The 19,284-nt window shown below is 33.7% G+C and overlaps 1 protein-coding gene across 5 annotated transcripts in view; it reads left to right on the top strand.

Moving 5' to 3' along the window:
• Pclo (piccolo presynaptic cytomatrix protein) overlaps positions 1 to 19,284 on the top strand; it is a 295,748-nt gene that overhangs the window by 167,773 nt on the left and 108,691 nt on the right. For all 5 annotated transcript variants that reach the window (XM_069996365.1, XM_069996364.1, XM_069996366.1 and 2 more), the window contains exons 8-9: positions 3,176 to 3,312; positions 9,651 to 9,741. In XM_069996365.1, the coding sequence (XP_069852466.1) occupies positions 3,176 to 3,312; positions 9,651 to 9,741 (228 nt within the window). The remainder of the gene's footprint in view (positions 1 to 3,175; positions 3,313 to 9,650; positions 9,742 to 19,284) is intronic.

The following is a 19,284-nucleotide window of genomic DNA, read 5'->3' as shown; positions in this document are numbered from 1 at the left end:
TAACTTTAAGCCTGGATGCTGTCCCTGAGCATTTCTGTTCAAGGCTAGAGAGAGGGAGAGAGAGTGAAAGCACTGTCCACAAAGTTCCAGTGTCTCACACCTGTAATCTCAAATGCTTTACTTCCCTGACTAGCTTCAAACCATGATCCTGAGATCCCAGCCTCCTAAGTATCTGGGATTACAGGTGTGAGACACTGGCACTTTGTAGAAAGTGCTTTCACCCTCTCTCCTTCTCTCTCTCTATATCTAATATAATATATAAATTGTATATAAATATGTATAATATATAAATTATACATAAACATATGTAATATATATTTATGTCTCTACCATGACTCATGAGACAATTGTAGTTCTGAGCTACTGCCTCTAAATGAGATGAGCACAATTTAATATAAGAGAGCATTCCTTCATCTGCTTGCTCTTGGTTATTTTTATTTTGCTTTATATTATTTATTTTAACCAGAACTAGGCTTAAACTTAAGGCCATGGACTTCTCCTCTTCCTTGACTGTTTTACTCAAGGCAGGCTCACTATCTTACTCTTAGTGTATATCTGTCTATCTATTTATATAGATAGATAATATTTATATATCTTTAGTCATAAAGAGTAGTTACCATTAACAAAGCAATTTATGATTGCAATGCAAAGCAGTTTGTGAATACATATTGACCAGTGTCACCAGTTCAATATTGTCAACTAAAGCTGTGAAAGGACTGTAGATACTCTCATTCAGTTGTATATGGACTTATTATTAGAAATAGCAGAACAAAGTAGGTTAAAACTGGAAATAAATCAATAAAATTTGAGTCAAGATGAGATTCTTCTTTATTTGTATAGATATAATCAAGATGGAAAAACATACATTGGAGAATTATATTTCAAATTGAATTAAGAAAGGTACATGTTCAAAGCCGGGCGCTGGTGGCTCACGCCTGTAATCCTAGCTACTCAGGAGGCTGAGATCTGAGGATCGCGGTTCAAAGCCAGCCCGGGCAGGAAAAACCGTGAGACTCCTATCTCCAATAAACCACCAGAAAACCGGAAGTGGCGCTGTAGCTCAAGTGGTAGAGCGCTCGCCTTGAGCTGAAGAGCTGAGGGACAGCGCCCAGGCCCAGAGTTCAAGCCCCACGACCGACAAAAAAAAAAAACAACAAAAAAAAAAAAAAAAAAAAAAAAAAAAGAAAGGTACATGTTCAAATAGATTAATTTATTAGATGGGAAGGATAGGTCAAGTGGTAAAGCCCCTTAATACCTCATGAGTGTGAGACCCTGAGTTCAAACTCCAATATCACAAAAAAACAAACAAAAATAATAAAATAAAGAACACCACAGCAAGTAAATTCATATAGGACATTATTCAGGATCACTTATTGAAATGAGTAAAGATAATGTTTATTTTCCTTTAAAATATGTAGTAAAACACTTAAGACATAAAGCAAATTTGATTCTTTGTGGTTGAGGACAATCTAATAAATTTCAGAGAATTATTATTAATAATAAATTTGTTTTATTTTTACTTATCAAATGTCAGTTACATAAAATATTTTCCTGTAAAATTAGTCACTTGGTTTCAAACTACTATGTTACCATAATAATTATGGAACAGATTGGGAAAAATTGTATGTATTAATAGAGGTTTCCAACTTCTTCCCCAAATATTTATTTAATATTATGTTATTTTCATGGCATTTTATTGTTGAAAGACTACAAATTAGCACAGATATGACCTTGTGTTCAGGCATCTTAGTCTTAAAAATTAACAAGGTACCTTCACAAAACAGATTTGTATTCCCATTGAGAAATACTATTTATTTCTCAAATCTAAGAATGAATAACCAGTGACACATAATCTCTCTTCCACATTTATTGGAGAAAAATGTTATTAAAAAGCAGCAATGAGCAAAGTCATAGGTATAGAGACAACTTGTGGTAGGTACACTGAGTTGTCGGTCTTGTCAGCATAGAAATGATGGAATTGGCTTGCAGAAACTGGCTTGCAATTTTTGTAAGAAAATGTAATCCAAGAGGTAGAAAGGTGAATAGATCATGATGGGATAGAGGAGAAAGCTCATTATGTAGTATTATATATGATGCAAAAACCTTTCAAAATGTACATTTTAAGAAGGGTCAATTCATGTTCCATTTAGGAGGCAGCATTGTATTGCCAAGGACTATTAATTAGGGGCCTTAATTACAAAAATAGCAATTTATGGTATCATTTAAAAAAATTTTGGTGGTGCTAATGTTCCAACTCAGGCTTTTCACTTGGTAGCCAGTCATTCTATCCCCTGAGCTCCACTCCCATCCAAAGTGAAGTTGCTTGTACTAGAATTTATAAAAAGGATTTATAATAGTATTTATAATCACTCTAATAGCCTTAAGAGACCTTGAAAATAGTAATAGAATGAGATGGAAATTTTAAATAGTTATTGTGTACTTTAAAGATAGATACATTTTCAAAAATACTTCATGGTATAAAATTTTATTGCAGTGAATTATAAGAAATACAGTCAATTAATTCTCAATGTTCTGAACGTTGCTTTAAAATTTTAAGATTTTAATAGAAATATTTTACATATTAAGCCACCATGTATTCTTGGGACAAATATTCTAAGCAGTAACACGTAGGATACTCTTAGAAACAAATTATTTTTCTATTGTGAATGTCAGAGAAATGGCACATTTAGGGCTGGAAATTTGGCTTACTGGTAGACTGCTTACCTAGCATGCATGAGGCCCTGGGTTTTATTCCTTGGTACCACATAAACAAAAATAAATTTAATTTTTTTAATGGTATGTTTAATGAAAATTCACTTATTGCAAAACCCAGTAGCCCCATATTGATACAGGATTTATGTAGTAGTGGCTAAGTGACTGAAATCTTCATGTGTCCTAATTTAAAATGTGATTTTTGTTTTGTTTTACTCTGAGATGTTGGAACAGCTGTGTCCATAATTTTTCTAGTTATTCTTTGCCGTGAAATTTTAGCCTAATTTTATGTTTAATCTGATAATGAAAATGACATTTCTCATTCCATGGGATGATGTATCTGCAATGTGGGTGTGTTGTTAACAAGCCTAGTGCATGTGAGTACTGCAGAGCATCTATCTGCTACCCTTCATCATCTGATTAGTTGCAGTTGCAATGTATGATGTTTCCTTGGTCTCTAAAGCCTATCACTTGCGTCGTGAAGAAACGGATTGGTTTGATAAGCCCAGGGACTCTCGTTTGGAAAATGGACATGGACTGGACCGAAAACTACCAGAAAGATTGGTGCACTCTAGACCACTCAGTCAACATCAAGAGCAAGTAAGTGCTGAATTTAGCTATCTGTTAGATTTTTTCTATAAGAAAAGATTCATTTGTGCTTGAATATGATTTCAGTTATATTAAACCTTTATCATTCAAGATCCCATGTATTTTTTTTCGATAACTTAAGTATTTCCAGATTTTATTCCCTCTGATTGGCATTGTCTCATAGCTGTGTTACTTCCATCAGACAATTTGAATGCTTGCATTATCCATTAGATATTTACTAAATTTGTATTATACCCAGCACTGATATTATGTGGTGTTCTTGAAGAGCTTAAAGAATACCAGGTAAGTTAGATTTGTATAATTTTCAGTATTTCCCATAAACATATGTTCAGTCTAAAATATAACAAATATGAAGATGTCTAAGCCAACTCAGAAGAGAGAGTTTTATGGAGGAAAAGATACACTATATGTAGACATTCAGCATTTTGTAATCATAGTCTGGATTATCTCTATATAGCCACTAACATAAAGTGAATAAGGAAGAAATCAAAGTAGAAATAAGTTTTATAATTAGATAACTATAACAAAATTTATCAACTTATTTTAAAGCAACTGAAGTTATGTTTGAGTTGAAACTTGAAGACTGCTAAGACACAAAGGGTTGGTAAATTGAAGGTAATGGTTTAGTAAACTCAGTGGCCTTAAATTGATGCCCTAGCATGACAGATACTTCTAGGTTACAAATCATTATGATTATTACAATACCCACCAAAGAAGTAGCTTATTTATTCACTAACATATAAATTATCCTATTTAGTGAATTGCTGGTAGAGTTAATAATAATAATTTGAAGCTGAGGTAGTTCAAAAGTATTTACTGTATTCTAATTTACTATGACTTTAATTCACAGAGTGTTAATCATATTGCATAAACCAAAACAAATATTTTGCTGTGCAAGTACTGTAATACATCTTAGACTTCTTGCTCAGAAGCTTCAATTTTTATGAACATATTTTGAAATGTTAATTAGAATATCCTTTACTATGTTATCTCATTTTCTAGAAACATTGGATATTCTTTTTTTTTTTTTTTTTTTGTCGGCCGTGGGGCTTGAACTCTGGACCTGGGCGCTGTCCCTCAGCTCTTCAGCTCAAGGGGAGCACTCTACCACTTGAGCTACAGCACCACTTCCAGTTTTTTTCTGGTGGTTTATTGGAGATAGGAGTCTCACGGTCTCTCCTGCCCGGGCTGGCTTTGAACTGTGATCCTCAGATCTCAGCCTCCTGATTAGCTAGGATTACAGGCATGAGCCACCAGCGCCCAGCTGGATATTCTTTTCTACATATTTTAATTCTCTTTTTAAATTTTCGTCTTTGATGTATTTAAATTCAGAATTTTTTTTTACTATAAACTTGTCAATACGCTTTCCTTCTTTGTACTTTATTTTAGTATATTGGGTGATATTGAATTATGCATTTCTTAGCTAATATTGATACTCTTAAAATTGTATTTTAGTTATAGTTCTACTCTCTACAAAACAGTCTGACTAGGAATATAGTCATGAAATAAAATTATTTAAACAACCTTTGAAATATTAAATTTGCTTTTTAATCACCAATTTCTAGAATGGTAATTTGTCTATTGAAGATAACATCCTCAAATATATTTTAAGAATATATGTAATAATGTTTTATGTATTACCAATATCATTTCTCTAATGTTCAGTATTTCCAACATTCCTACACAATGCCAATAAAAATGAAACGGCTTTGCCTGGTGGTTCATGGCTCAGGATGCTCAGATCTGAGGATCCCAGTTTGAAACCAACCAACCAACCTAGACAAGAAAGTCTATAAGACTCTTATCTCCATTGAACAAGCAAAATGCCAAAAATGGAGCTATAACTCCATTTGTAGAACGTTAGCTTTGAACAGGAAAAAGCTCAGGGACAGTGCTTAGGCCCTGAGTTCAAACCCCAAGACCAGCACCGCCCCAAAAATAAAAGAAGAAAGAAAGAAAGAAAGAAAGAAAGAAAGAAAGAAAGAAAGAAAGAAAGAAAGAAAGAAAGAAAGAAAGAAAGAAAGAAAGGAAGGAAGGAAGGAAGGAAGGAAGGAAGGAAGGAAGGAAGGAAGGGAAAGAAAGAAAGAAAGGAAGAAAGAAAGAAAGAAAGAAAGAGAGAGAGAAAGGAACTATAGCCACGGTTGTTATTGTTTTTAATCATAGTAACACTGCTATATACATTGGATTTCTATGGGGAATAAAGCTATTTCTTCTGCACATTTTTCACCTAACACTACCTTTTCTTAGGTACTCAAAATGGAGTTTTCCAACTCATATATCTATCTGATATTACTTGAGAATGTAATCTGTGCTAGCCCTCAAAAAAACATTCTAAAGTTGTCTGTTTAGGTAGATGAAATATGGATAGTCCTATTAAAAGCTTTGTTCCTAATTTACTGTAACCAATGTATATAGACTTACAGTTATTTTCTTTTGAGTAAATCATATACAACACATACTTTAATGGTAGTATTAAAAAATATGCTGAGAGTATATTTCAGATCAAATATTTTACAATATTTAGTAAAGTAGAAAACATAAGGATAATTGTTAGGTGAATGTGATAGCCTAATATGGATTTTCTTGCTATTAACAGTTTTAATTTGTTTAATTACATCTTTACTTGGGCATCCACAAACTAGACAAATTATATGTAGTTAGCAAAATGCAAATACACAATGTTATAAGTTAGTTATGAACAGCCACATAGCCACTACACAGGCAAGAAAAGGGAAGATTGCCTGCATCTAGAAACTAGTTTGGACCAGAGTCATAACTTCTGCATTGCCCAAACAAGTGACAGTTAAATCGAATATTGTGGCAATAATTTGTTTTTACTGGTAGTTTTTTTCTAAATATAAACTATATAAAATGTCACATATACTTTAATTCCATAACATTTTGGAGTTTGATTATATAAAGTTCAAAATTCATGCTTTGTAGCATTACAATTTAAGCACTGGCTTCCTCTTTAACTCATCATAAATGTATTTGGATCTGGAGGACAGCAAACTGTTATTTTAATTTTATTCAATTCTTAGATCATACAAGATAATATTAAGCTCTAGATACCAATAAACTGAAAATGCTTTTATTTGAAAACATATGCATAATAAGAGTTCGTGCTCCTGGAGAGAGAGATACAGATTTATTTTCTTGGCTTCCCTAAGAGCCTTTCTTTACCTTTGTCATCTGCCCTGGCTCTCTGTCCACAAGGCTTGCTTGAGAGGTTAACATAGGTAGCAATTACCCTTTGGGTATGTCAGTAGCAAGTATTGATGGGAGATCAGAAGTAGGTGGGGTTGTTTCTTCCCTGTAAGGTCAGTGTGAGCTGGCTAAGTCCCTTATCTGAAGTTTATTGTGTTTCTCGATGTGGTTTTCCCTAAAGGACTTGCCTTCTTGATTCTGAGGACATTTCTTTCCATTACTACTTTGCACCTAGCCCAAAGTGCAAATCCCCCAAGATTACCTGGCATCTTACCAATACATTTGTATTTGGATCCTTTGTAAAAAGAAAAACAAAACCAAATCTTCCTCAAATCATCATCATTCAGGAATTCTAATTCAGGTCCAATGTCTCTTCTAAATCTTCTCAATACCGAATCAAGAATCTAGAATTGGGTGTGGTGGGGGAGTGAGAGAAAATGAGGGAGGGGGTAACACTGTTCAAAAAGAAATGGACTCATTACCTTACTTATGTAACTGTAACCCCTGTGTACATCACCTTTACAATAAAATTTAAAATAAAAGAGAGAGTCTAGAAGCATTATAAAAAACAAAAAACAAAAAACAAAAAAAAAACAAGAGTTCGTGCTCATAAAGTGTTCTGGAGGCAAAAGAGATAAAACCAAATCAACTAATTCAAACACTAATTTATTTGCTTTAGATATTTTATACAAAGCATAACACAAGGAGAAAAGAATGGTTGGACATTTTTATTAGACTCACAATCATATTAACTAGTAAATGACAAAAATGTATAAATTCATGTCTGTTTTGCATACATGTTTATACTTATGTGTAATCCCTCAATGCTTCAGTAGAAATCCAATTCTGCTTTGTGAAGTTATGAGATCATCTAACCTCATTTACTTTTTATATCTTTCGTTAGATACTTAATCCCATAAAACTAATATCTTCTAAAAGGTGGGTACAGTGTACCCTTGGAGCACCATTCAATCCAGTTCTTCCCCTGGCCTTGTTCCTTCTCATTAGCAAAAGCAACACTATATCCATATCCAGAGGACTTTCTCAACATTCGTTTGCAACTGCTAGAAAAAATGTTGACATCTGTCTGTTATATATATGAGAAAAGACACGTCTGCTCATTACAGACCCTTCATCATATTCATCCTAAAATTCTTATACTTTTTTATTAAGTGCAATCATGAAGCTGGTTCTAAACAATCATAGTAATTACAGGTGGTTGTGTAGAGATAATCTGAAAGCAACATTCATGGAAATCAAGCTGTTTGACATCCCTTCATAGATATGAATTAGAAAAATAACTAGCAAATAAAACTGGTAAAAAACAATGTTCAGGTGCTGGCAGCTCACACCTGTAATTCTAGCCACTTGGAAGGTAGAGATCTGGAGGACTGGGATTTGAGACCAGACTGGTCAAGTTAACTAGAACCCATCCTAATGAATAGCTGGGTGTATCTGAAGAGGAAGCTAATATTGGAGGAATCACAAGTGCAGGCCAGCTAGGGAAATAATAGTTTGGAAGACCCCTATCTCAACAGAAAATTATGAGCATATTGGCATGGATCTGTCATTCAAACTGTAGTAGGAAATGTAAGTATGAGGATCATCATCCAGGAAAGCCTGGGCCAAAAGTGATACCCTATTTTAAATATAATCAAAGAAAATAAGGCTAGATTTGTAATTCAAGTTTAGAGCACTTGCCTAGCAAATGCAAAGGCCTAGGTTGAAACTTCAGTACTGATAAATAACAACAAACACACTAAATTTAGAAACGTGCTTGCTTTTCTAAACTGTGCAAAGATGCACTATGTAATCACCAGCCTCTATGTATTTGTACATGTGTCTATATACACAGATATATACACATATTTACACACACATACATATATGTATATATGGGAACACTAGTAAGGAAGAAGTAACAAAGTATGAAATAATTTAAGTATATTAGAGGAAGTGAGAGTCAGACAGATAAGAGAGAGAAAAAAGAACAGTAGGCAAATCATGGGAGAAAGAATTTTTTTAATTCGACTTACTAGAGCTTTGCTCCTTTAATAAGGTTTCTTGCAGTACATGAAGACCAGATAAATTTTCTAGGAACGTTTCTTTACAAAATGTGCATCTCATTGGCTTTAACTTCTGTTCAATAAGTTCAGATAATAGTCCTACATATTTCTTAAATGTATTTGAAAATAGCAGTATGAAATATCTATTTATTAAACTTTCTTTCATTTGTAATTTAAATAAAAAATAATAGCATTTTTAGATATGGATACTATTTCTCATTTCACAAATCTCTTTTGAAAGTAAAGCTCCATAAACCATAGGCACAAATTTGCATTCACTAATTTACTTTTGTTTCAGAAATGACTTTTCACCAGGTGGAAGCAGAGATAATATTGTACTGTCAAGTTAATATAATACTGTCAAGTTCAACTCTCAGTAATGAGAATTGAAATCACAGACTTGCAACAGTAGCTTCAAGTGTTACTTCTACTCTAAAGAACTTTATACTAAATGAGAAATAATCCGGTCAATAATACAACTTTTGTGCACAAAGCAAGCTTCAAAAAGTGTTGAAATGAATAATGGCTTTATTTAGGCAAAAATTAGTATCCACATACATTGCAACTTCTAGTTGATGCACTTAGCAGAAGAATAATACCAAAATAAACAACTAATTTAAGCATAATGAAATTGTAATTGTGATAATAGAGATGTGGAATAGGGAAATCTCATTTCCTATACAAACATCACTTACTTGATCAAGATGAGAAATGCCTAGGCTGAGAAGAGCAAAATCACTAGTTGGCAATATTCCATATACATTATCTATTCATAGTCATCAATGACTATATATGCTCTGGTAATGGACTTCTTTGAGACCTGTTAGATTCACCAAGTTCCCATATGCAATAAATCAGTTTGCAAGACCAGTTGTTTAGAAGTTTGGAAAAGCTAGTTTAATCATTATATTATATTAATGAAAGATGCTTAAACTTATCATTTGAGAATGTTCTGATGTATTTTCATTAATTTGATTGATGTGTCTTTGAGTGAGCAAGTGCATATTGCATTTTAAGTGTGTTTAACACTGATTTTTCTTCTTATATGTGCCTTAGATCATACAGATGAATGGGAAAACTATGCACTACATCTTTCCTCATGCCAGGATAAAAATAACCAGGGACTCTAAAGATCACACCGTTTCAGGTAAATTAAATCAAATAATCCAGTCTTCTTTATTCAAATAGCAGACTGATGTATGATGAGCTTTCATTTATATTACTCATTAAATTTTAGAAACTCATATTTTATATCAAAAGTTGTGTTCTAGAAAATGTCCAAAAATAAGCAGGCTATCTATTCTAGCAAAAAAAGCCACAAACTTTAGCATGAGGGGTCACTGTATAATAAATGATTTGACCCTTCTTTTCTGCATTTTAAAGTGCATACTGATACAAAAGGGGGCACAGCTATCTCCTTCGATCTTATGTCTGATAAGGCAAAGATTAAAGCAAGATACAAATAGTAGTGAGTGGTAAGATAGTCTAATAGGAAAAGAATATGTGAGACCTGGCCACTCTTGCCTAAAGGAGGAGGGATGAATATCAGGGAAAGGAGAGTTATTACATGGCATGAGCATGCCACTTCACTACATCCTCTGCCATCTTTGAGATATGAATAGGAAAATTTAGTGACAAGGGACAAAAGATATGCATAGAACTCCAGTATGGTGTAGCCTCACTGGTCAATATCTCAGTTGAGTTTTGGAGGTGTTGTTATGGCTGTCATCACTGGAGGGCAGCAGATCTGGTCCCTGGGAGATGTTTCCTCTAGCTTCAGGGTGCAGCCTCATCATTCTAGGTGAGTGACCTTGTTAGGGAGTGGTCTATCCTGCAAGGTTCTGTGATTCATAAGGCCTAGTTATCTTTCCCAAATAAACATGTGTCACTCCTTCCTTCTCAGAACCCAAGGTGATTGTAAAGTGACTATGGAAAGTGGTTTAAGAGAAAAACAAATACAAACTGGAGGCAGAGATGATAGCCATTTCCCTGTTTTTAGTTCATTTACTTTTCAGCAAGTATCTGATACAATATCCTTTCAATAGACTGAAAGTGGGTTTTCTCTAGAGTAAGAATGATAGCATTAGCCTTTGGTGTTTGAGTATTTATTGAAATGGTTCCGCCCATGGGGCTTAGGCCTGCTATGAGTTGGAAGTTTTAATTATGATTCGGTATTTTCTCTGATCTCTTTCTCCCATGGTCAATACTTGTCTCTTTGTTATCTGATATACTTTTTTTCTCTTTAAATATTGGAGGCCCTGGAGAATTTTCTGTTTTAGCTTTTCTTGTATAGTCCCATCTCTTGTGCCTAGTTTCTATCATGATTTCATAATAATTTGTAGTTATTGTTCAAATTAGTAATTTAAAATTATTATATTATTATTAATTATAAAAAAATATTTCCCTAATTGTCTTGAATTTTTCTAATGAATAAAGTCCATTGGACTTAGTATTTATACTGTTTATTTTTCTGGTTGTATTTAGTTATGTCCTTTTATAAAGTAAAACTGATGAAATTTTTAAACTTTTATTTTGAAATAATTTTAGACTTCCAGAAAATAGTTCAGATGATTCTTCTCATTATAGTTTGTCCAGCTGCCCTAATGTTAATATCTGACTATATTAATATGATCAACTCCCCCATATTGACATTGCTTTGGTGTTATTAATGCATATATGTCTTATACAAATTGTGAGTTTCTTCAACAACTCACTACTTTTTTTAATGGTACAATTTTTTTTGTTAGGAAATAGAAAGACTTGGAAAATTTTTATTTTTTATGTTTGTTATAGTAAAAATACTGTAAAGAAGGGTTACAGTTACATGAGCAAGGTAATGAGTACATTTCTTATTGAGCATTGTTGCCTCCTCCTTTGTTTTTCCCCTACCATCCCTTCCCTCCTACCTCCACAACTAAAACCCCCTACCCCCTGACCCACCAAAATTTTAAAGTTTGTTTTTACATAGTGTTTTGTACATCTCACTGTTACAATGGGTCAACCTGTATCCTTTTTTTATTGTGAAAATACTGTACAGAGGGATTACAATTACATGGGCAAGATGAGTACATTTCTTTTTCTTTTTTCTTTTTTTTTTTTTGGTCTGGTTTTGGGGCCTGAACTCTGGGCCTGAGCGCTGTCCCTCAGCTCTTAAGCTCAAGGCTAGCGCTCTACCACTTAAGCCACAGCGCCACTTCCGGCTTTTTTCTTTTTGCTTATGTGGTGCTGAGGAATTGAACCCAGGGCCTCAGGCATGCAAGGCAAGCGCTCTACCACTGAGCCACCTTCAAAGCCCCCATGAGTACATTTCTTATCAAGCATTATAGCCTCCTCCTTTGTTTCCCTTCCCATCCCTTCCCATCCTCCCCTTGCCCCCCACCCCACCAAAGTTGTAAAGTTTGTTTTCGACATAAAGTCTTGTACATCTGATTGTTGCAAAATTTAATCTGGAATTTCACATTGCACTTAATTTTTGTGACTTCATCATGTACTGAAACCTAGTAGTTCATTAGTCTTACTTTGTATTTCATAAGCTTGAAACTTCAGAAAGCTAGAACTTTTATTTTACAAAAACTATCCCATTCTATAAATGAGTGAGATGTTATACATTTTTTGAAGTTAATAAAATTTCAAAGATTGAATATTCTCTCTATTATTACTCAAGTACTTTACATTTTGTGCATTTTATGGACCCAAGATATCAATACAAAATATTCATATATATTCTGTGTGTGCATATATATATGCAGTATTCATGCCTGCATGAATATATGGGTAAGCACTAGATCTAGTATGGTATTTATACTGTTTGGTTTTACCTTGTTGTTGTTGGGGGCTGCTTTTGTTTTTTGCAAACACTAATTGTAACAAAAGAGTGATCTATCTCTTCAATAGTTGTTACTGCTGGAGATTTGAGACCTTGATAAATCCACATGTGAAATAGTTTTTCTTTGAGTAATTTTCCTCCGTGTTTCATAGAGAATGAGTCAATTAGGAGTCTAAGGTTGTTTTCTTTGTTAGATTAAGTAATTATACCGAAAGAAGATAATTTAAACTTCCTTTTTTTTTGTTATTTACACTGCATTTTAAGTGATGATAAAAATCCAGAGGTGAATCTCGAAATCCAGGAGCACTTTTTGCAGATGTTATTACTTGCAGAAATTATTTCAGTTTATGCTATCTCATAAGCAAAACAATATAACACTTTACAGTGATGCCAAAATTATTTTGAAAGATGAATGATAGCCACTGTGGAAAGCACTATGGAGGTTCCTCAAAAGATTATACATAGAGCACCCCTATGACCCAGCAATCCAACTTCTCGGCATTTACCAAAACAATCAACAACAAGGCCATACTAAAAGTATCAACTCAACTATGTTGATCTCAACAATATTCACCATAGTTACGATATGGAACCAACACAGATGCCCATCAGTAGATGAGTAGGTCAAGGAAATGTGATATGTGTGTGTGTGTGTGTGTGTGTGTGTGTGTGTGTGTGTGTGTGTGTGTGTGTACAAATACATATAATGGAATTCTATGCTTCCATCAGAAAGAACAATACCGCCCCATTTGTTAGGAAATGGAAATATTAAGTAAAGTTACCCAGTCCCAAAGAAATTTAGGTGCCATGATTTCCCTTATTTGAAATAATTAGTATACATACAGGATAATCTCATCAGATGAGCTGAAAAGCTCAAAAACCATGTACAAATGACCATAGAAGATGATGCTAAGTGAAATGAACCCAAGATATAGAACACAAGAGGTCTGTCTTTATTGTTATTGTTTTAAATGTACCATATGATTTTATTTTGTTGTTGTTGTTGTTGTTGTTTCCTTTGTATGTTCTTTCCCTTATGGCATATCCCCTGTTGTCACTACACTCGATTTTGATACCCTGCATCTTATATATACATATGTCTAATCTGGGAAGGGGGAGGGGAATTAAAAAAAACTCTGAAACAAGGACACAGGATGACCCATTTCAACAAAGATACCCACAGGGCAGTATGTTGGAAATGAACTTTACAACTTCAGGTGGCATGGGGTGCGGAGGAGGGGATTGGAGTGCGGGAGATGGGGGAGGGAAGGGATAGTGGGGCAAAAACAAGGCAGGGAAGGGGTAACAATGATCAACAAGTAATGCACTCATTGCATTACTCATGTAACTGTGACCCTATACAATAATCTTAACAATAAAACTTTTAAAAATGTAAAAAAAAAACCTTGAAGCATTTTTCCTAAATTATCAATATATGTTTCATACCTTCATTCTTACTTTTATTCCATATAAAAGATTATTACTTCTGTCTTAATTATATTTTGATGATCATGTTTGTTTTCTTTTGCTTCAATTGGAAGAAAAGTTTAAAATAAGAAAATGGCACAAATAAATGCTATTGATTTCTTGTGATGAATAGAGACCAAAAACTGAATTCAGTTTCCTCTTTATCTATAATTTGAAAGTGAGAAGATTGCTTCTTTGAATAATAAATTTTCTAGTGCTATACTATATCATTTTTCTCCATATCACTTTTTCTCTTGATATCCACCTAAAATAATACAGTTCTTTTACATGTTTTTATTTGCTCTGCATTGATTAAATATATATTCCATCGATCTTTAGGAAATGATTACAAAATTAATGTTTCCAAAAAGCTCTTTAGAACTCCAAATATATGTACATGCACTGCTAGAGCCAGAAGTTACAATCATAAACAACATCTAGTAGCAGCCAAATTGATGGAGTATTTATACTCTTGGCTCTTCCCTATATCATTTGTTGGCTAAGCCAAAACCTAGTATGATTAACTAAATATCTGTTATTGTAATTGACTATTGTTATTTTTTAGCTAAAGTTGCCAATTTGTTTTTAATTAAGAAATTTGTATTCAAGTTGATGATAAAATTATATGTATTTATCTTGTACAACTTGGTGGGTATTTTTGTGGTTTGTTTGTGTGTGTGTGTGTGTGTGTGTGTGTGTGTGTATGTTTGCCACACTCAAGACTGAGGCCCAAGGCACTGTTCCTGAGTCTCTCTGAGCTCAAGGCTAGCACTCTACCACTTGAGCCACAGTGCCACCTCCACCTTTTTCTGTTTATGTGGTTCTGAGGAATCAAACCCAAGGCTTCATGCATGCTAGTCAAGCACTCTACCATAACACTAAGCCACATTCCCACCCCACAATATGATGTTTTGAAGTATAGTCACATTGTACAATGACTAACTATGGCTAAATAAATTCTCTGTTACCTCAGTTATGTTTGTGCTAGGGACATTTTATCTCCACTCTGAATATTTTTTTAAACTACAGTATGTGAGGTTGGGAATAGAACTCAATGATAGAGCATTTGTTGAGCCTGCACAAGGCCCTGGATTCGATCCCCAGCACCTCAAAAAATACAATATATTCATGTTATCTGTAATTACCAATAATTTAAAGATATGTACAAAAATAGAGATAAAATGATACATTATGTCCAGAATTTACTTCAAAATAGATTAAATGTTGAAAATGGTACAGAAGTAGATGAAACAAAATTGAATAAAATTGACTATAATAAACCAAATTCCAAAAAAAGAACATATATGTAATATATTTTTCTCTCTTAGAGAAAAAATAATCATTGTTTTGTCATTTTCATTGCATAAACCTATTGAAGATGAATTGCTTTCTATCTCTTATGTCATATAAAACTACCAGTGTAGTATAGACTATTTTATATGAATTATGTAGAACAAAAACATTTCAGAAGTAAAAACATAACTTGATTTATTGGAAAGAAAAATAGTTTCATGTTTCTTGTTTCAGTTTGTAAGGAATTCATAGAAATAATATTGGGCTGATCTTAGGGAAAAAGGGATCATCATTTGGGAGAAAAAGACTAATGACTCATAAGAATAGAAAATAAATCTTTTAAATGTGGAAACAAAGAAGTAGTTAATAAGTGTTTGAAAACTTTAAGAATACTATTTATTCAGCTGAGCACATGAGTTAGCAAAGTGGAAAAAATAGATGAGTTGTGTGATCATACAAACCTGGAAATTCAATTCTAGCACTTAATTTTAACAATATTTTTACTTGTAAAACAAATATGGCCTCCATGATCATAATTGTAACTGAACCCAGTGCAAAATCTGGTATTTTCTACACACTCAACAAATGCTATTTTCTCTTTGCTTAGGGAGAGAGATGAACAGAAAAACACAAAATGTAATGTTCAATATCTATCTCCCTCCCTCCCTCCCTCCCTCCCTCCCTCCCTCCCTCCCTCCCTCTCTCCCTCTCTCCCTCTCCCTCCCTCTCTCCTCTCTCTCTCTCTCTCTCTCTCTCTCTCTCTCTCTCTCTCTCTCTCTCTCTCTCTCTCTCTCTCTCTCTCTCTCTCTCTCTCTCTCTCTCTCTCACATAATTTAGGACACCATCTCACAGTTCCAGAAACACAGCTGTTTGAAATGAGCCAAAGAAACTCTGATTTTAAAAAAATCATTTGCTATGTACAGTTCCATAATAGACTAACTGCATCCGTAAGGTTAGAAAGACTAATTAACAACTATAACAGTAAAGAACATTATAAATGTTGTTTAGATTGGGATGTTAGCAGCAATGGCTTCTTAGGAAATTATGAATCATTTTCTGTTCCTCAGTAGTTACAATCTTTCTGGTCTTTAGAAACAGTAGACTGGTTACCAATGTCAAATGTTTTCCAGTCATCACATTTTGTGTCAGAAATTTCTGTCATCACAAAAATTTCACAGGCTCTTGTTAATAACTTCCATGACATCATATATGCTCATGCATATGCTTGTTAACATAGCATTTCTCTCTAAATTGGCCTATAATTTTAATACAACCCCTTTCACAATATCTACAGGCTGATCCTGAAAATTTTCACATTCCAAAGACTCTAGAATAGTAAAAGAATCTTTGAAAAATTCTCAATTTTACTCAAATTTTTGCTGTCATTTTCTCTATTATACTCATTATGTGCTTCCCATTTCCTATATGTTGATTCCAGTATTTTTTCTGGTTTCTGAGGCTTTCTTTTCTTTTCATTTTCTTTCAGACGAGATGTTTTCCTTTGTTTTGTCTCCAGATTTGCTTCTTTTTTTCTTACTTCTCAAATAGGATGTAGAGAACAGTTAGTAGTTAATTTCATTGGTTCTTTTTTATTTTGCTGCTTTTGATAATTTGTGTTTGGGTAATGAATTTCTTTACTTTTTTACGGTATTTTCTTTTTATGATTGGACTTTTTAAATTTTTATATATTTTTTGTAAAAATACTGTACAGAGGGATTGCAGTTACATATGTAAGGTAATGAGTACATTTCCTATCAAGCATTGTTACCCCCTCCTTTGTTTTTCCCCTACCAACCCTTTCCTACCTACCTCCCCAACTCCTCCCCACCCCCCCCCGAAAGTTGTAAAGTTATTTTTCCAACATAGTGTCTTGTACATCTCATTGTTAGAATAGGCCAAACTGTATCCTTATTTCAGCATTTTGTTATTTCCCTTCCCCTCCCCAAATCAGAAAAATGTATATACAAGATGCAGGCAAGGGGGGGGCGGTTAAAAAAAAAAAAGATGCAGGGCACCTGAATCAAATACAGTGCAACAGGGGTTGGGGGAAGAACATACAAAAGAAACAAAAAAAATCACATAGTATATTGTAAGTACATTAAGAACAACAACAGCAAAGATTAAGCCTCCTGATTAGCTAGGATTACAGGCATGAGCCCCCAGTGCCTTTTGAGTCACCATTTCTATACATTACTTTTTAATACATTATTTTATACATTACTATACCTTATCCTTTGCTTTCTTTGTTTTGCTTTTTATAATGGTATTCTGTCTTGAACTCAGGGCCTTGTACTCTTGCTTGTTATTTTTCACTCAGATGTCAGTGTTGAGGCACAACTGCAGTCCAATATTTTGCTGGTAAGTTGGAACTAGAGTTTTTACTTCTTGGGTTAACTTCCAACCATTCTTCTCAGCTCTTAGTCATATGAGTAGCTAGGACTACAGACATGAGTCATCAATACCCGATGTACATATTCTTTTTGATTTTCTTTCTTTCCTTTTTTTAAAATCAGTGCTGGATCTTGAGCTCAGGGTCTAGGGTCTCTCCCTGAGCCCCTTTGTACTTTACCACTGGAACTATAGTGCCATACATAGCTTTTTCTGCATAGTATATTGAAGATTAGTTTCTCACAGACTATCCTGCCTGGGCTGGCTTCAACCACTATTCTCAAATATCACAGCTAGGATTACAGTTTTGAGCCACCAGCACCAGGCTCACATTATTTCTTTAAACACAATTTCATCTCATTCTTTAAACAAATTTATGATAAGAACATCTTAGGGTTTAAAGACCCTACTTTATTTGACATTTTGTCACTTTCTTGCTTGTGTAGGGATAATATTTTTATGTTCTTTGCATGTATCACATATTTTCCTTGATATTTTGTTATATATATTGCACCATTGGCTCATATTTTCTACAAGTGACTTTATTTTCTCTGGCAAAGTAATAACTATTATCTCAGCTAATGTTTTGTTATTATCATCATCTTCATCATTATAATCTTAACTATTACTGTTGTTGCAATGTATTATTTTTAAATGATAGTCCTAAGACTATCATTTAAACTCAAGCAATTAAAAAAGTCTGTCTAGTTTTTCATCTGTGCTATATATATGCATAACTCTTACATAGATATGGGGGTAAGTTTCTGCTTTCTCTGGTATGGGTTTAGTACATTCCAGGAATTCCTTTAACCAGTGATATGGCTAGCTTCCTAAATCAACTCATTGCTGTCTCTGGTTCCAATCACATATGCATAGCACCCAAATACTCTCCAGGTCTGTTACTTGCTCTATTCCTTAATATAGCAAAGTTTATTGTTTCCATGGCCTACCCTCCTCAGTAGAAGTACTATGTACCTGAGCTGGTGAGCAGATGATAGATGTAATACAGAACAAAAATTTAAAAGAATATTGTTCTTACCAAAACAAGATGAACAAATGCTCCTTCATTTATTAACCATTTTTATTCAACTTTCAAAATGCTCAAATGATCGATTACTTGTAAAGTGAATCATATATTTGACTGTTAGGGGAGGATTTTTGTCTGTTCAATCTTTGTAGTTGTATTTTAATTTCAGTAGTTTTCAGCAATTATTTCCCAATGAAATAATAAAAATGACATAATACTATGGATCCTTTAGTCACCTAAAAGTTGTTGATTGTACTGCTTTTTGTTATTATGGGTGAAGTAGATTCCTGTGACAATTTCTACATATTTCCGTTATGATCTTGATTTCATATGCTTAAAAAAAGAAAGCTGGAGTCCTAATGTATCTCCCTCTACTCTATGAAGAGTTACTCATCAGAAAACATAATAGCAGTTCTAGGTAGCTGGATCAACTCATTTCAAAGATAGGCAGTCTTCAGAGTTATCTCAGGAATTGAGGAAAATAGTCCCATTATCCTGTCAACACTTCAAAAATAAGTACATTAGTTTTCTGAAGGAGATTATGACATTTCTAGAATCCTAAATAAAGTGAATGACCAGTTGTAAAAACAACACAGGGACTCAGCTCTAATTCCGTGAAAGAATTCAATTTTTATAGCACTGTCTTTAAGACTGAATAAAATATTATTGTTTGAAATTTTTACATGGAT

Source organism: Dipodomys merriami, unplaced genomic scaffold (assembly GCF_024711535.1).
Source record: "Dipodomys merriami isolate MVZ:Mamm:240054 unplaced genomic scaffold, mDipMer1.0.p SCAF_5, whole genome shotgun sequence".
NCBI classification, from domain to species: Eukaryota; Metazoa; Chordata; class Mammalia; order Rodentia; family Heteromyidae; genus Dipodomys; species Dipodomys merriami.
The sequence above is the reverse complement of the archived record's forward strand: the minus strand, read 5'-3'. Positions and strand labels throughout refer to the sequence as shown.